Below are 17,763 nucleotides of genomic sequence, written 5' to 3' on the forward strand. Positions count from 1 at the left end.
TGGGTGGGCTGGTGGAGGCTGGGGGACATCTGAAGGAGTGAGCCAGAGAGACAGAGAGAGAGACAGAGAGAGAGACAGAGAGACAGAGAGAGAGATATGTTCTGGAAGCTCACTGCAGTGGAAGATGAAGCAGAAGGAGCCTTTAGCGGTGCGCCCAATCTGGCCCTGCCACAGTGGGACAGCTGCAGCCGCTAACACAATTAACAGCGGATGAGTTAGTACCAGACTGCTCTTACCCCAACCTACCCCCACCCCCCACCCCACCACACACCATACTGCATCAGCTGAGCGTGCAAAACACACCCAGCACGCTCAGATACACACTCACACGCATCCGCCTCAGATCATACAGTGCACGAAATACACACACACGTCGCTCGGCGCTACAAAACTAGAAAAAAATCAACCGCACACAAATTTCCACGTCCCCCAAACGCAGCCCGTCAGCCAAGACACAAGCAATCGCTAACAGACCCGCTTACGTGGTTTCTGACACCATTAGATATAAAAATGGACCAAACAGTTCCTGATTCAGTGTCTGAAAGCACATCAGTGTCTGTTTGAGATTAAGGATGTGGATTCTGACTCATTTTCATATTCAAGTACTTGTAAGGTTAACGATGCAGAGCTGTGGTTTCCCTTTGTAGGCACCAGCACTGGTGCTGCACCAAAATTTAGCACCAAGCAGAAAAATTTCATAATATGTGTTTTAATATATTGTTATTATTCAAAAAAGTCAAAGGAAACTGGAAGGTTTTCGTGTCAGGTGAGTAACATAACAGAGACTGCCTTGGATGAGCTAATGAGCTAAAGCTACAGCTAACTGGTAACACTGGATGCTAATGCAGGCTCGTCGTCTTCTACAGGTGTTTTTCCTCTGCGGTGGACGATGTGCTGCCCTGTTGGTTTATCAGAAAAATACACTGACCAGCCACTTCTCCTTGTTTCTACACTTTGTCTAATTTATCTGCTCCATTTACTTCTGAACTCTGGCACCTCAAATTGAGTTATCCTTATATATAAAAGCTTGTCTTTTAATACAAAGTTCGGCATTATTTATTAGGACAAAACTATGCAAATAGCACTTTTTTCAAAGCATTGCTTTAACACTTCCTGCGCAAACAAACGTATGTGGCAATTTAATATGAATTACTTCACTTGTTACTCATTTAATCGATGGAGAAATTCAGCAGAAAACAGAAATAAACTTTCAATCTATGCCACATTTGTGCTTGTAAGCAGAAGAGATGTTTTGTTATGATTTGATATAAAGGTTTAATCTTGCATGCAGCTTGTTTCTCAGATTGAAAACTTCCTTAAATGTTTCTTCCATGTTTATACTTTTTTTGGCATAGAAAGAAGACAGAAGTGAAGAATCATATCTGTGAACCCAGAATGTGAACCAAATATAAATGGAATTCAATACGTAACTAGCTGGGTATTTATATACAGCACCTTACAACAGAATTCAACCCCCTTAAGCCATACGATTCATCTGGATTACAAATAACACTTTGATATTTTGTGATGTGCCATTTTAAAAGACTGACCCTCCAAATAATTTAAAGTGATTTGGTTTCATGTAAGAAAATATTTTGAACAATATTACTAAGTGAAAATGCTGTTTGCAAGTTTGCAATCCCTGTGCTGTGGAAGCTCCAAGTATACACAGCTGAAAGATACTGTCCTAACAAAGACACAACTGGCTAACAATTAGCATCTACCTGTGCATCATTAAAGATGTTCACCTTTTTGGATAAAAGACCCCTGTAGTTAAAGTCCCACTGGTCAAACTGTGAATCTGAAGAAAAGCTGTGAAAATGAAGACTAAATAGCATTCATTCACAGCAAAGCACCCCTCAGAACTCAGCATCAGAGTATGAAAGGAACTCGTGAGGGAAGCCAGAGAGACCAACAATCACTGTGAAGGAGCTACAGAGTTCAGTAGCAGAAGCTGGAGTGAAGGTGCACCAGCCAGCGATTTCAAGAACTTTACTGGCCTGAATGGGAGGGCGAAGAAGCCAATACTGAAGAAAAATACACATCGAGGCACATCAGGAGTTTGCCAGAAAGCATCAGAGTGACCCAGCTAAAATGGGATAATGTGGTCAGATAGCATACAAAGACTGAAGCTTTTTGGCCAAAATTCAAAACGCTTTGTGAGGCACAAACCTAACACTGCTCGCTCGTTCCTCAACAGAAACCAACCCAACAGTGAAGCATGGGGGTGGCAGAATCAGGCTGTGGGTCTGCTTTTCCTCAGTGGGGACTGGGCACCTTGTTAAGAGTGAAGGATGGATGGACAGTGCAAAACACGGGCAGATACTGCAACCTGCTTCAGGTTAAATTCAGTAGAAATTTCACCATCTGGCAGGACTATGATCCCAAGCACAAGGACAAGTCAAAGTCCAAATCTCAATCCAATTGAGAGCCTTCGGCACTATTTGAAAACTGCGGTCCACACCAGTCGTCCGACCAACCTGAACAACCGAGGGTAAAGCAGCCAGGAAGAATGGGTGAAAAAGCTGGTGGAAACTTACCTGACCAAGCTTCCAATTTTCTTTGCATTAACTGTGTTGATGCAATATATTTTATTCATGTGCAACACATCTGAGCAAATTCAACACATCATGTTTTTCAGTGTTGGCTTAAAAAGACACGTTGATGCTCAATTACATCACTCAGCTGTTATTCACGGTTCCCCACTCAGCCGACACTGAAAAGAACACAAACACTCATTTGCAAAGCACATATACACAAGAGGCCAACCCCAATTAGATGCACGTGAGGTCTATACGCTCTCATTTCAAACATCTCCATAAACCATACAAACTAAATAACCAGCCTTTATGCATATTCATATGTTCAATGATAAATACAGCCATGAGAAAAACATACCAGAGCTGACAAAGGATGACATTGGAACATGAAAACCCTCACTAGACAGACCTATAGATGGAATATTAACCCTTACAGGTCTACAGCTATTGCTACAGCTTACTAATTACATAGTTAGCTATATAAAGACTTGCATTTATTAATCAATACACATTCTGCATAGACAGGCTCAAGTCGGCACTTCTGACTTTTTTTTTGGTTCCTGTTTTCCTGTTTTATTTTGATGCCAAAAAAAGGGACAAAAATGACAAATGTAAAAAAGTTCTTTCTTTCTGCAAAATACAATGCAAACAACATCAACAACAACTTTTCATAGCAAAATATCTTCTCTTCTACTTACAAACACAGTTGTGGTGTGGATGGAAAGTTAAGAATTCCACATAAATTCTCTGCTTGTTTCAATGGTCTAAAAGTGAGCCATTATTCTTAAGAAACTGCCAGACTGAATGTACTGTCTTACATTCATTTACATGACTTAAATTAAACACAGTGAACTAGTAGTTGGGGTGAAGGTTGGCGGCCCATTCATCAAGCAGCGACACTGAGGTGTTTAAAAACTCCAGCAGCACTGCTGTGTCTGATCCACTCAGACCAGCGCAACACACACTAATACACCACCACCACGTCAGTGTTACTGCAGTGCTGAGAATGATCCACCACCCAAATAGTACCTGCTCTGTGAGGGTCCATGGGGTCCTGGGCATATATATTATGCTACTACATAACTATATTATATTATAGTACACTAAGTACTATAATATAATATAGTTATATATTATAGTATACTGAGTACACTGTTCGGCTTCTCCACCCAAACCTCTACTCCACCTACAACTAGCTTTTGTTATCGCTAGCGGCAACTGCAGCTTCCAGGATAATACAGCTCTCCACAAAGTCGTGTGTGTTATTCTTTTTCTTTCAGGCCCTTCATCAAATATCACAAGTGAAATCAGGATAGCAAAACACAGGGTCCGCACGTATTATGTCTTTTGTACTGAAAGTGAATGAGAGACAAGAGAGCGAGAGCGAGAGAGAGAGAGAGAGAGAGAGAAAGAGTTCAGTCCATGATGACCTACTGCTATTCTTTCTCTTTTCTCCTACTGTACATAGCAGGAACACACCGGCCAGGAGGAACAACAGCAGTAGACTGTAATCTCTCTATTAAAGAAAAATATAATACAATCCACGGCTTTCAAAGAACAGCCATTCAGGATTGCAGGATGATTTCTGGGGGGAAAATTGACAAATCTGAGGCCTAAAAATACACAAAGAAACACAAAAAGAGCGAAACATACTCACACTTTCCTGAGTCCTGAAGCCACGTCCTCCTTTCTTTCCCTCAGCAGTCTTTAATTATTGCTGCTATACACTGAATTTACATTGTTTAGGGAAGTCCCAGTTCAGTTTTTCACCCCTAATTTAAGAATGTTTGTGCATTTTACCACTGCTTAATGTGCTTAATGGCTGTTTCATCTTTTGTTTGGACGTTTAAAAAATGTAAAGATTTTTTCTTTTTTTTTGCGGTTCTGAGAAACACGACTGGACAAGCAACTTTTCATCAAATTCAAATGATTTTTAAATAATAATATCTTCTCTTCTATGTCAAGAATTTCTCTGCTTGTGCTGAAAGAGCCACCAGTCAGAAATAATGAAACAAAACATAAGAAGAGACATTTGAAAGCGTACACACCAGTGTGTGTGTGTGTGTGTGTGTGTGTTGGGGGGGGGCGGTGTATGTAGGGTGTGTGAGCGTGTGCTTTGTGTGTGTTTGACCACAGGCTGTGACCTTCACTGGCACCAGAAGCAGTGTGTGGTCAGGAGTGTGTGGTGTGTCCCTGCTGGACCGGGTCTGGCGATGGTCCTGCTCTGACTAGTCCAGTTGCCGGTTGGTCTGGACTTGGAGAAACGAGGCCAACAACCTCCAGCTGCCTGCACACGTGTGTGTTTGTGTGTGTGTGCGCGTGCATACATGCACCAGGAGTCTAAATCTCTGTTCTCACACCGACTCAATTTAACTACAAATGACCTTTTTAATTTTTTAGAATACACTGAGCTGTAACTGCTGCACGAACTTCACAGAACACTGGCAGAATGATCACTGAGCCCAACGCGCTTATTTAAAGTCTGTCAGCAGAGTTTCAGATCTTTCAGTTTTTGTTTTAATAAAAAAGAGATGCTGTGAAAAAGCATTTAATAATATATATATATATATATATATATATATATATATATATATATATATATATACACACACACACACACACACACACACAATTTATCAATACAATTTATGAATTTATGTATTGATAAATGCTTAATTGCTCCAGGATTTCTGAGCTGCTGTGGGCTCAGAGCTGTGTGGGTATCAGTTCGCGCAGTAACAGACAGAGGGGTAACGTAAACAACCTGGCACCAGCGCTGAACAACACTGGCGACGATGCTAGAGACGACACACACAACCATCAGGGTTGGGGTGGTTCAGCCCTACAGGTTTGAAGATCAGTCGCTCCTAATAGGATCCTGTAACAGCACATCTGGCTTCAGAGGTACAGCACATCTGGCTTCAAGTTCCTTGGCATCCACATCTCGGATCCTCCATCATGGTCAAAAAGGGGGTCCAAAGCACAACCCACGTTACAAAATGTTCTTCCTCACACATGCAATTACACATTTCCACCAGAGAGGTCTCCAAACCCACAAATCTTACGTAGTGTAGGTTTATGTAATCACAAATAAACTTGCTTATATGGTTTCTGACACTGCATCACACACTGTTTCTACAAACATGAAACAAGTACCAACAGAATTCAGGCTTCAAGACGGCTACTGCTACTGTTTTTAGCTATGCAACATATTTTATAGGTGAAAAGAGAGAATATTCCAATATTTCATTCCAGCAAATCAGACACAGAGAGGCTACAGTGAGCTCTGTGAGAGTCTGTGTCAGGTACACTGAAGCTGATGCCTCGTCGCTTGAGGCTGAGGTGGCACCAGGTGAGGAGGAGACCATGCATACACACATGCACGTACACCACTGTCGCATTTAACCATGTCCAAACACGCGCACACACACACAAACACACACACACACACACACAACCAACCAGCCATTCACCATGTTCAAAAAGCACAAGTGGTCCAGTCATCCATGCACTCAGAAAGAGCAGCCTAGAACACACAAAGACGACCAACCAGCCATGCTGAAGTTCAGTGACCCAACCTGCGCTTTCTAAACCCACTGCAGACCAACCTCACCATCTATTGGCTATTTACATGCTAGCTGGGTAAAAGGGACCAAACTCAGGTGGCAGTGGGTGTTTTAAACCATGTGTGATGGCACCAGCACGCAGCGCCAGCACACTCACTCTGTCTGGGCAGTGGCTACCGTCAGCTCAGTGTATTCAAAAAGAGACTATAAGTGTTATTAGGTATGTCAGGTAACGCTGCATTTGAATGCCTGTGTGCGTATTAAAGAGTAAACAATGTCATTTATATAACAACTTTGACTGATAAAATGTACTGGAAATGTGCTAATTAGCGATTTCTGGCTGAAACTGTCCGAAAAAAAATATGAAACACACATTCAATCAAGTGTTGAAATCTAACAGTTCGAAATAATCTGAATGGTAATTGAAAACAAGGGGAAAACGTTCCCTTCGCTCTCTGACACATTCAAAACGTTTGAGCAGCAGCTGATCAACAGTGAAACACAAACACAGTTCACTGCAGCTGCGTTCTTCAGCTTACAGGCCTTAACGTTAACTAATGCAATAAAACTCTTCAAAGTGAATCACATAAATCATCGAATCTTTTGGTAATACACTAATTTTTTAAGTTATTACTGTAAACACCTGTGTTCATTAGACAGTATTGAAGTTTGTGGTTGTTTATGACTATTTACTACATAGAAAAAAAGAGACGTTTAAATACATTTACAATTACAGCATTTAACACACTCTCATCCAGAGTTTCTTACAAAAGTACATACATATTTCTTGGATGTTACTTTTTTCTGGTCTGCTGATGTCATCTGTGTGTGTTTATGTACCAAAATCAGTCTAAATTCATTTTGTAGGTCCATTTTTTATTTCTTTATTCCTTAAAATAAAACAAGGTGTTACTGTGCCTTTAAAGCTGATCTATGTAATCGACCTCTGATTGGCTGCCTTGTATTGTGCCTCATTCAAAACGCTGTGCAGACTGAAACACTCCTTATAACTTCAGTGTGAGTGGGTGGAGCTAAACGGCTGTAGGCAGAACAGGCAGATGTACATATAAATAAATTGGTTTTTATAACATCACAAGGGCAATGACTTCAAAAAATATTTAGCAGCTGAGCTTTCACACATGGGATGTATGGACTCGGTAGGGAACAGTACGTTTGAAACTTTAACGCTGTTTACAAACCAAATTAAACTCTTATTTCAAAAAGTTCAGAATTTTTTTTTTTCTATGATGTGAGCCAAGTGACTGCAAGCACCCAAAAAAGAGCCCAAATAAACCCTGAGAAAAGCATCAAAAATCAGACAAGGGCAAATAATTTTAGATTAGCCATCAGAAGTTCTAGCCTATTTTTGAAATCTGAATTTGTACTACAGTACCTACAACAATATGTTAACATTAAAGAGCTTTTTGCTAATTCTTTGTGGATATTTGACTTTAAATCTCAGCCTCTTCAGCCATCAGCTGCAGGTGAGTCTCAATGTAGGTGTGAATAAAGTGACACAAACACATTTGGGCAGGTGTGTGCCAGGTGCTAGCAGGCAGCAGCCGGTCAGCAGCACCTTTAGTCCAGTCCAGCCCAGGGCAGACATGACTGCTAATGCCTGGCCAACGTTGTGCTTTTTCAACCATGTAGAGGGTTACCACGGTAATGATCTGGGTGGAGCGTAAAGGTAAAGAACGATGCTGAACTTTCCTCCGTGAGGCCGAGCGGTGTTTTACAGAGTTACACAACTACAGTAGCAGTCAAACGTTTGAGCACATCTACTCATTGATGTTTTTTCTTCATCTGTACTACTTTAGATCCTTCAGTAGCTCTTATTAGCATCCATACAGCTTTGCACACACTTGATATTCTCTCAAATAGCTTCATGAGGAGCCACCTGGGATGTTAAGCGCACATGCATTTTACTTGAAGTAATGCCAAAAGAACGGGACGCTGTGGAGCAGCTGCACATGAGCTTAAGGTCACCATGCCCAACGGCAAGCATCAGCTAGAGGGGTATAAAGGCCCCCAGCATTGGGCTGCGGAGCAGTGGAACTGTGTTCTCTGGAGTGACGGAGCTCCATCCAGTACCTGATCTAGTGATCTAGAACTAATCATGATTACTTAACTGACCTGCAGAAACTATGGCCATGACAGACTCAGACTGGATTAAAATCAGAGTTTGTTTGTCATCACTAAAATTACAGCACCTCTCTAGGTCAAACTAATCCAGCCCGTATAGGGCTTAGGTTTGGAGGCCTGTCCCCAATTCCTCAATTCATAGAGATAAAATCTCCATGGTCACATCACCCAGCGCTCTATGAATCCTGTTATGAACCCACAGTGCTTTCTTACTTCTGGCAGAGTTGGCTGAAGAGGATTTTTGGGGAGACCGGCCCTTTCCCAGGCTCCTTCATGCTGTGGAGGAACAGGAACATGGCCGAGGTCAGGGGTTCAGGACCAGGCAGAGTTACCGTCAGTGGCCCCTGAACAAACACATGACATGCACATCTAAGTACAAGCAAAACAAAATGCACTCATAACTGCTTTAGCAGCTCATTACAACGTCTACACTGACACGAAGCTTGATGAGCTCTGAACATTCATTAAAGGCAGTTTCTAAACTTATTTTTAACTGTAGTCATGGTCACAAACTACAATTGCCCATATTCATCAAAGCTGTGTGAAAAGAGAGCAGATTGCCTTTAATGATCTATGAACTACTCTGGGTCAGACTCATGAAACTTCGTACAACGTAGAAATAAACAGAGATTTGAGCACAGATGATGAATCAGCTTGTGTGTGTGACGTCAGCCTTCTAGTGCCTCATTTACATTTCATTTGCATAAAGCAGCACCTAATCCGTGCACATAGTTCAGTGGGAAGCCAATAAAACGACAGCATTCAGAGTTCCATAAGGCAATGACTGTGTTAATAGGCAAAGTTTGAAATTAACTGCTCCCCCTATGGATCAAACTTTGTTCTAATAAAAATACAACGACTGGAAAGAATAAAATGTGAAATAAGCCAAACGTCTTCGTTTTGTTAAGATGGCAAACAGATGTGATTGGTAGTGTGATTATTTTCCTAAGATAACGTGTTCAGTCGCTGAATTATTGATGATCTTAATAACACCTCTGGATACTAAACCGCAAATCAAGCATTTTTTCAGGTTGTTAAGCAATTATGCACTCCGACGTGAGACGGATCAAACAGATATGCCAAAGGCCATTCATTCCTCCGGTGTCTAAGAAACTATGAGGCCAGATGACAAGCAGCAGGATGTAGGAGACGCCAGAACGCTGGACATACCAGGTTGGTCTCCGATGGGGGACAGATCTTCAGTTTGTGTCCTTTCTCCTTCACTTCCTGGATGAGGTCATTGAGCATGTGCGTCTGAGAAAGATTCTACAAAACAAAAACATGTAAAGACAAAGAATAGAGTTAAATATAAAAGACAGCTACAGTTGAGCTTATTACCAGCTTACACCTTTGGTTCTGTATGAAATTCAAGTCAAATTCCTTTTCAGACACAAACGTTACACTCCTGATGTTCAGCATCACAGTTTCTCTATTTCTGCTTATGTCACACTTCACTGTTTCACATCTTCACATAAAACAAAGAAACCCAAGTTAACACAAAATACTTTTTGATCATTTCATTTATTAAGTGGAAAAACATTATGCAGCACCATCTGTCCCGGTGTGTAACACGATATCCTTGCACCCCCTTTACTTACCTACCAACCAGTTACCCAAACATAGTTAACAACTGGGATCAATTAAATGAGACACACCCTGGCTTGATCACGGTCAGTCATGATGAATCCAAACATCACTTATAGAATATTTCCTGCAATGTGAAGCCGGCGGCTAAAACGTCTCACCTAGAAGCACACTTTCCCACGATCAACAGAAATTCCAAAAGAGATGAGAAAGAAAGTTACAGAAACATAATGTGTAATGCAAAGCGATGCTACTGTGTTCAGGAAGAGGAATCATCAAGCATCAAAACACACCTGATACAATATCCAAGGCTTCTTTGCTTTATTTTTATTCTTTTTGCAGAACCGCTTTATAAAAGCGACAGAACAGTCGTGTGTTATCATGAATAGCATCTCGGCTGTGGTGATCTACTGCATTCAAAGTTGATCATTTGAACTTTGTATCCTCACATGCGACTCCACACGTCTTTACCCCAGTATATTCCAGCTTTCAGTGTAAATGTCACTATAGACACGGACTCTGAAGTTAGTCTTCTATTTTTTTATTGTTACCTTGAGCTTTTCCATCTCATCTAAAAATTTTTCCTTTCTGACTTCATTGTGACTCATTTTGCCTCTACAATTTATAAAATATGGTGTTTTTGTCGTATAGTTCTTTAACTATAATAAACCTTTATTACTCTGACCACACAGTGCAGAAAGTCCACAACTTGAAGAAATAAATATATCTGTCCTTCATGTCTTGCTAAATGCATAAATGGACTTTCTCTACATCTCTGGACATAAGACGACTTTCTGGATAATCTTCTCTCAGGTTCTGTGCCTTCAGAATCTGGGTCCAGAATAAGAGAACCAGTAAATCCACCTTAAATCACCAGATTTCAGAGAAAGTTCCTGACTGATCATCTTACTTTGGCTTAATACTTTCAGGAATTAATATCATTATTCCCCAATAGGCACTATGCAAAATTTTAGTCTTGTATCTTCATTTGTTTCCGAGAAAGTGAGTGCGGCCTTAATTTCTCCATTAAAATAAGTGCTATGAAAAAGTCATCTAACTTTTGAATTACAGTGACTAGACGCATGATATATTCAGCAATTATTCTTCAGTTTAAGGTCTGTTTAACTACCAAAGCAGAAAACAGAGACATGCATGCTCGACGTGATACGGCTTGATTTTTAATCCAGAGTTTCTTTTGGCACACGGTCAAACGATTTTTCATATCAAACATGTCTGTGTATTAAAGCTTCAACATTAAAAACTTCATATTTATGAAATAAAGACATTGGACACCTGCTGCGATTTCACATGGACTGATCCCCATACAGCGTCTTTCAATGCATCACATTAAAATTTGATCATATTCATTTTCTTCTGACTGCCCAACACTTGAGAAGGTCTGGAACTTTTTTTTTTGCTTGTTTTCTTGTTTAAATGTGTAAACTCTAAATATGTAACACTATTTAGGAACATTTATTCTAAAGATTACTGACTGACCTGGTGTATCAGATCTTGCTTCTTCAGTTCTCAGTGAGTTTCAATATAGTAATGGACTCATTTTTCATGCATGTTTACCTGCATGACCGCATTGAAGAAGCAGGTGTTTCCCAGGTTGGTGATGCCTTTGACGGGGATCAGAGTACTGTTGACTGGACTCTTCCCTCTCTGGGGGTCAGCATACTCTGCCGGTTCCTCTAAAAGCTTGATTATTTTTGATGTTCCTGAAGAAAAGGAAGGAAAAAGCAAAAAGGGCATTTTAGGCAAAGTACATTTAGCCGTGTCAACACTGCATGAGAAAATCTAGCCCCAAGGAAAAGAAATGAAACTAAGTGTAATAACATGGATATCACTGCATCGTTAATATGATTCTAATGTTTTGCTAGTATGAAATTGTGCCTCGTGAATAAAGAAGAAATGGAGGGATGTTGATAAGAAATAAATAAAATCTAGGAAAGGAAGTGAGATTATTATTTACAAAGCAGAATACAAAAACGAGGCAAAAACTGACTGTAGGTTTCTGCAACTTGGTGTGAAGGTAAAGAAATGAGTGAAACAATTCTTTGACATGGATATCATCCTCACTCTCACTGCATGAGCTCAGGAACACTTTCAGAAACCACTGTCTGTGAACACAGTTTGACGCTGCATCCACAAAAGCAAGCTAAAATTCCACAATGCAAAGAATTAACACTGCCGCATTCTCTGGGCTCGAGCTCATTTACAATAGGTGAAGCGGATAAGCATTATCTAAGCATATGGGAGGAAATACACCCTGGATTTTTGTGGATTACAGTAGTCTTGTCACTAACTTGAGAATTAAGGGACTGAGTCAAATTAAGCTACCTTACACTGTTTGTTTCGTCTGCAGGTCCTTCAGGTCCTTCCAAAAAAAATGGAGGTGCCAGTTTTGTTATTACTGAAATGGTGAATTCAACAGGACTACCATTACTGAGCTCCGAGTTCCGTGAATTATATAAGATAATTCACTTTGGAATTATTACTTAGCAGACTTGTAAAAATTACGGACATGGCAGATTCATACTGGATTAATTTGGTTCGTTTCTTTCTTCATTTAAAATCTTCTGCCAGATTAAGTCCTTGTTATCTATCATTAATGTGGAATGAAAAAATCAGTACTGTTTCATGATAATAATGAGTATAAACAACACTTTGTCCAGCACTGACAATACCACGTTTTGGAAATGTGCTGATTTAAAACCCAAAAAAAAAAACAAAAAAAAAAAACAAAGAAAGGGGGACGGTAATATCAGTCTCCTGAGGCTGCGCTCAGCACAGCTAGTTCCAGACTGGACCAGGACGGTGCTGACGGCGTCCCAGCCCGGGCTCGGCCTGGTCCCAGCGCACTCAGCCTGTTTTGTTTATTTCTGTCTCTTATTTGTTTTTTTGTTTTTTTTTTTAGGGAAGTGGGTTAACGCGCCGGGCAGCAGCTGGGACAGAGTGCAGATGACAGCTGGAGAGGAGTGCATTGCTTAGGGAGCGCAAAGTGAGTCACAGCTGCTCCCCACGACTGCACTGCTCCACAGGAAGCTTCCAGAGAGAGAGAGAGAGAGTTCTGGACGAAAGAGCAACACTGGGGAGAAAACCGCAAGTCCGGCAGGCTGAACACTCAGGAGACACCACGGCAACCTGTGCACCAACACCACCGAGGGGGGGGGAATAATTACTGAATAAATAGAAACAGTGTGTATGCAAAAGTATTAGGACAAAAAGTGCGATGGGCAATGAAGTTGCTGGACATTGCAATAATGTGAAATGTGATAAATGATGAACATACAAAAAATAGGGCAACCAAATACGTACATAATTATTCATGTATGTAAATTTAAATACTGGACTCTTAAAAGATTAAACAATTCCAATTCTGTTAAATTGGAATTCTATAGATTTTTAAAAATTTTCTGCATAATTAAATCATTATGATGTAATCAAACACACACACACACACACACACACACACACACACACATACCCCGATCAGGCATAACATTACGACCACCTCCTTGTTTATACGCTCATTGTCCATTTTATCAGCTCCACTTACTATATATGTGCACTTTGTAGTTCTACAGTTACAGACTGTAGTTCATCTGTTTCTCTGATACTTTGTTAGCCCCCTTTTACCCTGTTCTTCAGTGGTCAGGACCCCCATGGACCCTCACAGAGCAGGTACTATTTGGGTGGTGGATCATTCTCAGCACTGCAGTAACACTGACGTGGTGGTGGTGTGTTAGTGTGTGTTGCGCTGGTCTGAGTGGATCAGACACAGCAGTGCTGTTGGAGTTTTTAAACACCTCAGTGTCACTGCTGGACTGAGAATAGTCCACCAACCAAAAATATCCAGCCAAAAGCGTCCTGTGGGCAGCGTCCTGTGACCACTGATGAAGGACTAGAGGATGACCGACACAAACTGTGCCGCAGCAGATGAGCTATCGTCTCTGACTTTACATCTACAAGGTGGACCGACAAGGTAGGAGTGTCTAATAGAGTGGACAGTGAGTGGACACAGTGTTTAAAAACTCCAGCAGCACTGCTGTGTCTGATCCACTCATACCAGCACAACACACACTAACACACCACCATCACGTCAGTGTTACTGCAGTGCTGAGAATGATCCACCACCCAAATAGTACCTGCTCTGTGAGGGTCCATGGGGGTCCTGACCACTGAAGAACAGGGTAAAAAATGATAAACTGGAGAAAGACTGTAGATACAAGGTTGGTGCACTTAATGAAGTGTGTCGGTACACACACACACACACACACACACACACACACACACACACACACACACTCTCTTCACTACATGTTACTGTCATTCATTAACTGAGAAACGTCGTCATGTATTTCAGTGATTTATTCATGACTGACTGATTGATATGTACAGTCTTTTTCCAAAGTTTGGGGACCCCTGGTCAATTTATGGGTTTTATTGATTTTCCAAGTGAAACACATTAAATTACCCTCTACAGCGAACAGCGTCTCACACATTTAACCTTAAATATGGGGCATTTCTGCAAAATGTAGAGCTCAATTACTATTTATTTATATGCTAAATTTAATATGTTAAAAAAAGCCCTAAAATGTAGCATATAAAAAAAAAATAAGCAGCACACGCCTCATTTTATTTTAGTTGATTTTCTTTTTTGCTTCCAATATTTCAAATCAGATAATAATCAGAAATTGTGCACTAAAATTTGTAGAAATGGGCCATATTTACGTTTAGTCCTTGGAGGCAGACACATTTACATATTTGCAATTAGAAAATCAACAAAAACACATAACATGACGAGCGGCGTCCAAACATCTCTGCAAGGCTGAATTACTTACAGTGGTGTGAAAAAGTGTTTGGCCTGATTACTGTCACACCTGTTCTCAATCAAGAAATCACTTAAATAGGACCTGCCTGACAAAGTGAAGTAGACCAAAAGATCCTCAAAAGCTAGACATCATGCTGCGATCCGAAGAAATTCAGGAACAAATGAGAAACAAAGTAATTGAGATCTATCAGTCTGGAAAAGGTTATAAAGCCATTTCTAAAGCTTTGGGACTCCAGCGAACCACAGTGAGAGCCATTATCCGCAAATGGCAAAAACATGGAACAGTGGTGAACCTTCCCAGGAGTGGCCGGCCGACCAAAATTACCCCAAGAGTGCAGCGGCGACACATCCAAGAGGTCACAAAAGGCCCCACAACAACACCCAAAGAACTGCAGGCCTCACTTGCCTCAGTTAAGGTCGGTGTTCATGACCCCACCATAAGAAAGAGACTGGGCAAAAATGGCCTGCATGGCAGAGTTCCAAGACGAAAACCACTGCTGAGCAAAAAGAACATAAAGGCTCATCTTTTGCCAGAAAACATCTTGATGATCCCCAAGACTTTTGGGAGAATACTCTGTGGACTGACGAGACAAAAGCTGAGCTTTTTGGAAAGTGTATGTCCCGTTACTTCTGGCACAGAAGCAACACAGCATTTCAGAAAAGGAACATCATACCAACAGTAAAATATGGTGGTGGTAGTGTGATGGTCTGGGGCTGTTTTGCTGCTTCAGGACCTGGAAGACTTGCTGTGGTAAATGGAACCATGAATTCTGCTGTCTACCAAAAAATCCTGAAGGAGAATGTCTGGCCACCTGTTCATGACCTCAAGCTGAAGCGCACTTGGGTTCTGCAGCAGGACAATGATCCAAAGCACACCAGCAAGTTCACCTCTGGCTTAAGAAAAACAAAATTAAGACTTTGGAGTGGCCTAGTCAAAGTCCTGACCTGAATCCGATTGAGATGCTGTGGCATGACCTTAAAAAGGCAGTTAATGCTCGAAAACCCTCCAATGTGGCTGAATTACAACAATTCTGCAGGGAGAGTGAGTGAGGGAGAGAGTGAGAGAGTTAGAGTGAGAGAGTGAGACAGGGAGCCCCTCGATGACGTCTGCCTCCAACAGCTCAAATTCCTCCACAGCGCTGTAAAAGACTCATTGCCAGTTATCACAAACGCTTGATTGCAGTTGTTGCTGCTAAAGGTGGCCCAACCAGTTATTAGGTTTAGGGGGCAATGACTTTTTCACACAGGGCCCTGTAGGTTTGGATTCTTTTTCCCTTAATAATAAAGATCTTCATTTATAAACTGCATTTTGTGTTTACTTGTGTTATCTTTGTGATCTGAAACATTTAAGTGTGAAAGAATAAGAAATCAGGAAGGGAGCAAAACTTTTTCACACCACGTACTTTGCTGATTCTAATTTTGACACCTCCTCAAACAGATTCACACACGTTTTTACATCTCTTCTCTACCGTGACACCGTGCTATTTTCACACTTATCCGTTTGTCCTGATAATCTATTTCCGCTTCTCCACACCAAGATTTCAGATACGGTAAACACACAGTTACCACTGAGGCCTGAAACGATGCTGATAAAACAATGGAATCAAACGCAAATCTTTAATTCCAGCCCTCATCTCAGTGAAGGACCAGACCAACGGTGTTCGGTCACATTAAGGGCTAATGAACTGAGAGAGGGAGAGTGAGTGAGAGAGAGAGTGAGAGTGAGTGAGGGAGAGTGAGTGAGAGTGAGAGAGAGAGAGTGTGAGTGAGAGAGTGAGACAGGGAGCCCCCTGATGCCGTCTGCCTCCAACAGCTCACACTGTTTACCGTGTTCTGGCTCTGCTATTCACACCAGCGAACAGCCAAACCACTTCAGCAGACTAAACACCTTAACCGGCGTGGCCTCCTGTTGTGCCGGTCAAGGAGAACAGCTTCACGCCATCTACTCGACGATGAAGGAGTCACTCTGGGCATGTTCTGCAGAAACACTGGGCTTTGTGTAAACTGACAGCAAACATGCTCTCCACCCTGATCAATGCGACCATTTTCCAAAGAAATTATGTCTTGTAGACGAGATAAAGCGATTGATTTTTCCCTCCGTGCTCTTTTGTAGCACAACAAAAACGCAACCCTTTCTTTCTCACTTTATTGAACTTTCCCCCAGTATCGAGTATTTAGAGGGCAATTCTTTAGGAATTTGGGAAGGAGAACTTATGCAGAATCTTTTAGGTCAAATAAACAAATTAAGTTGTGCTGAATTCAGCAGAGATTCTAAAAACCATCTTTAGGTTCAAAGTAATAGACCAAGGCCTTTAATCCACAGTGTCTTTATTCTATTAGTGCCCTGCTTTCCTAACCTGGTCTGATTATTAGGTCAAACGGCACATTACAAGACTGAATACAAATAATCACTCACAAGCCATCACTTCCTGCCATCTCGCCATTCAGATTTACGAGTCAGAGTGATGTTTAACTTGCTACCATTTAAAGAAAAACAGCCTTTGTTTATTTAATTTCCAAATGTTATTCCCTTTTTTTTAGTGTCGGGAAGTGGAACATATTTAATATTTAATAGAACATTACGCAGAAGCCTTAATAACTAAATATGTCATTTTTAGTATTTAATATTGAGCCTACTTTTTGCTTTTGTTACAGCTGCTTTCAGTTTTTCAGAGAAATCTGCAGGGATGTTTTTCCACTCTGTGAATTTCAGTTGATTCCATTTTCTGCTTTTTAAGATCCACAAATAATCTCCACTACAACTTTAGAGCCAATAGTTCCATAAACATTACTGTCACTGTTTCTTCTATTCTTGTATGTCTCCTTTTCTCCTTTCGGAAGAGCATTTGTGAGGTCAGACACTGATGTTGGATGAGAAGGTCTGGCTCACAATCTCCGTTCTAGTTCATCCTAAAGGTGTTGGATGGGGTTGAGGTCAGGGCTCTGTGAGGACCAGTCAAGTTCTTCCACACCAAACTCACCCAGTCAGGCCTTTATGGAGCTGCTTTGTGCTCTGGGGCTCAGTCATGCTGGAACAGGAAAGGTTCTTCCCCAAACTGTTCCACAAAGTTGAAAGTGAACAAATGTCCTAAAG

The 17,763-nt window shown here is 41.2% G+C and overlaps 1 protein-coding gene across 3 annotated transcripts in view; it reads right to left on the reverse strand.

The window, feature by feature from the left end:
* The window catches only part of usp45 (ubiquitin specific peptidase 45), a 78,762-nt gene that overhangs the window by 37,050 nt on the left and 23,949 nt on the right, over window positions 1–17,763 (reverse strand). For all 3 annotated transcript variants that reach the window (XM_036564458.1, XM_036564457.1, XM_036564459.1), the window contains exons 6-8: window positions 11,408–11,553; window positions 9,419–9,514; window positions 8,462–8,592 (exon numbers count right to left, since the gene is read on the reverse strand). In XM_036564458.1, coding sequence (XP_036420351.1) covers window positions 8,462–8,592; window positions 9,419–9,514; window positions 11,408–11,553 — 373 coding nt within the window. The remainder of the gene's footprint in view (window positions 1–8,461; window positions 8,593–9,418; window positions 9,515–11,407; window positions 11,554–17,763) is intronic.

The sequence above is a fragment of the Colossoma macropomum genome, unplaced genomic scaffold (genome assembly GCF_904425465.1).
Source record: "Colossoma macropomum unplaced genomic scaffold, Colossoma_macropomum, whole genome shotgun sequence".
Classification (NCBI taxonomy): domain Eukaryota; kingdom Metazoa; phylum Chordata; class Actinopteri; order Characiformes; family Serrasalmidae; genus Colossoma; species Colossoma macropomum.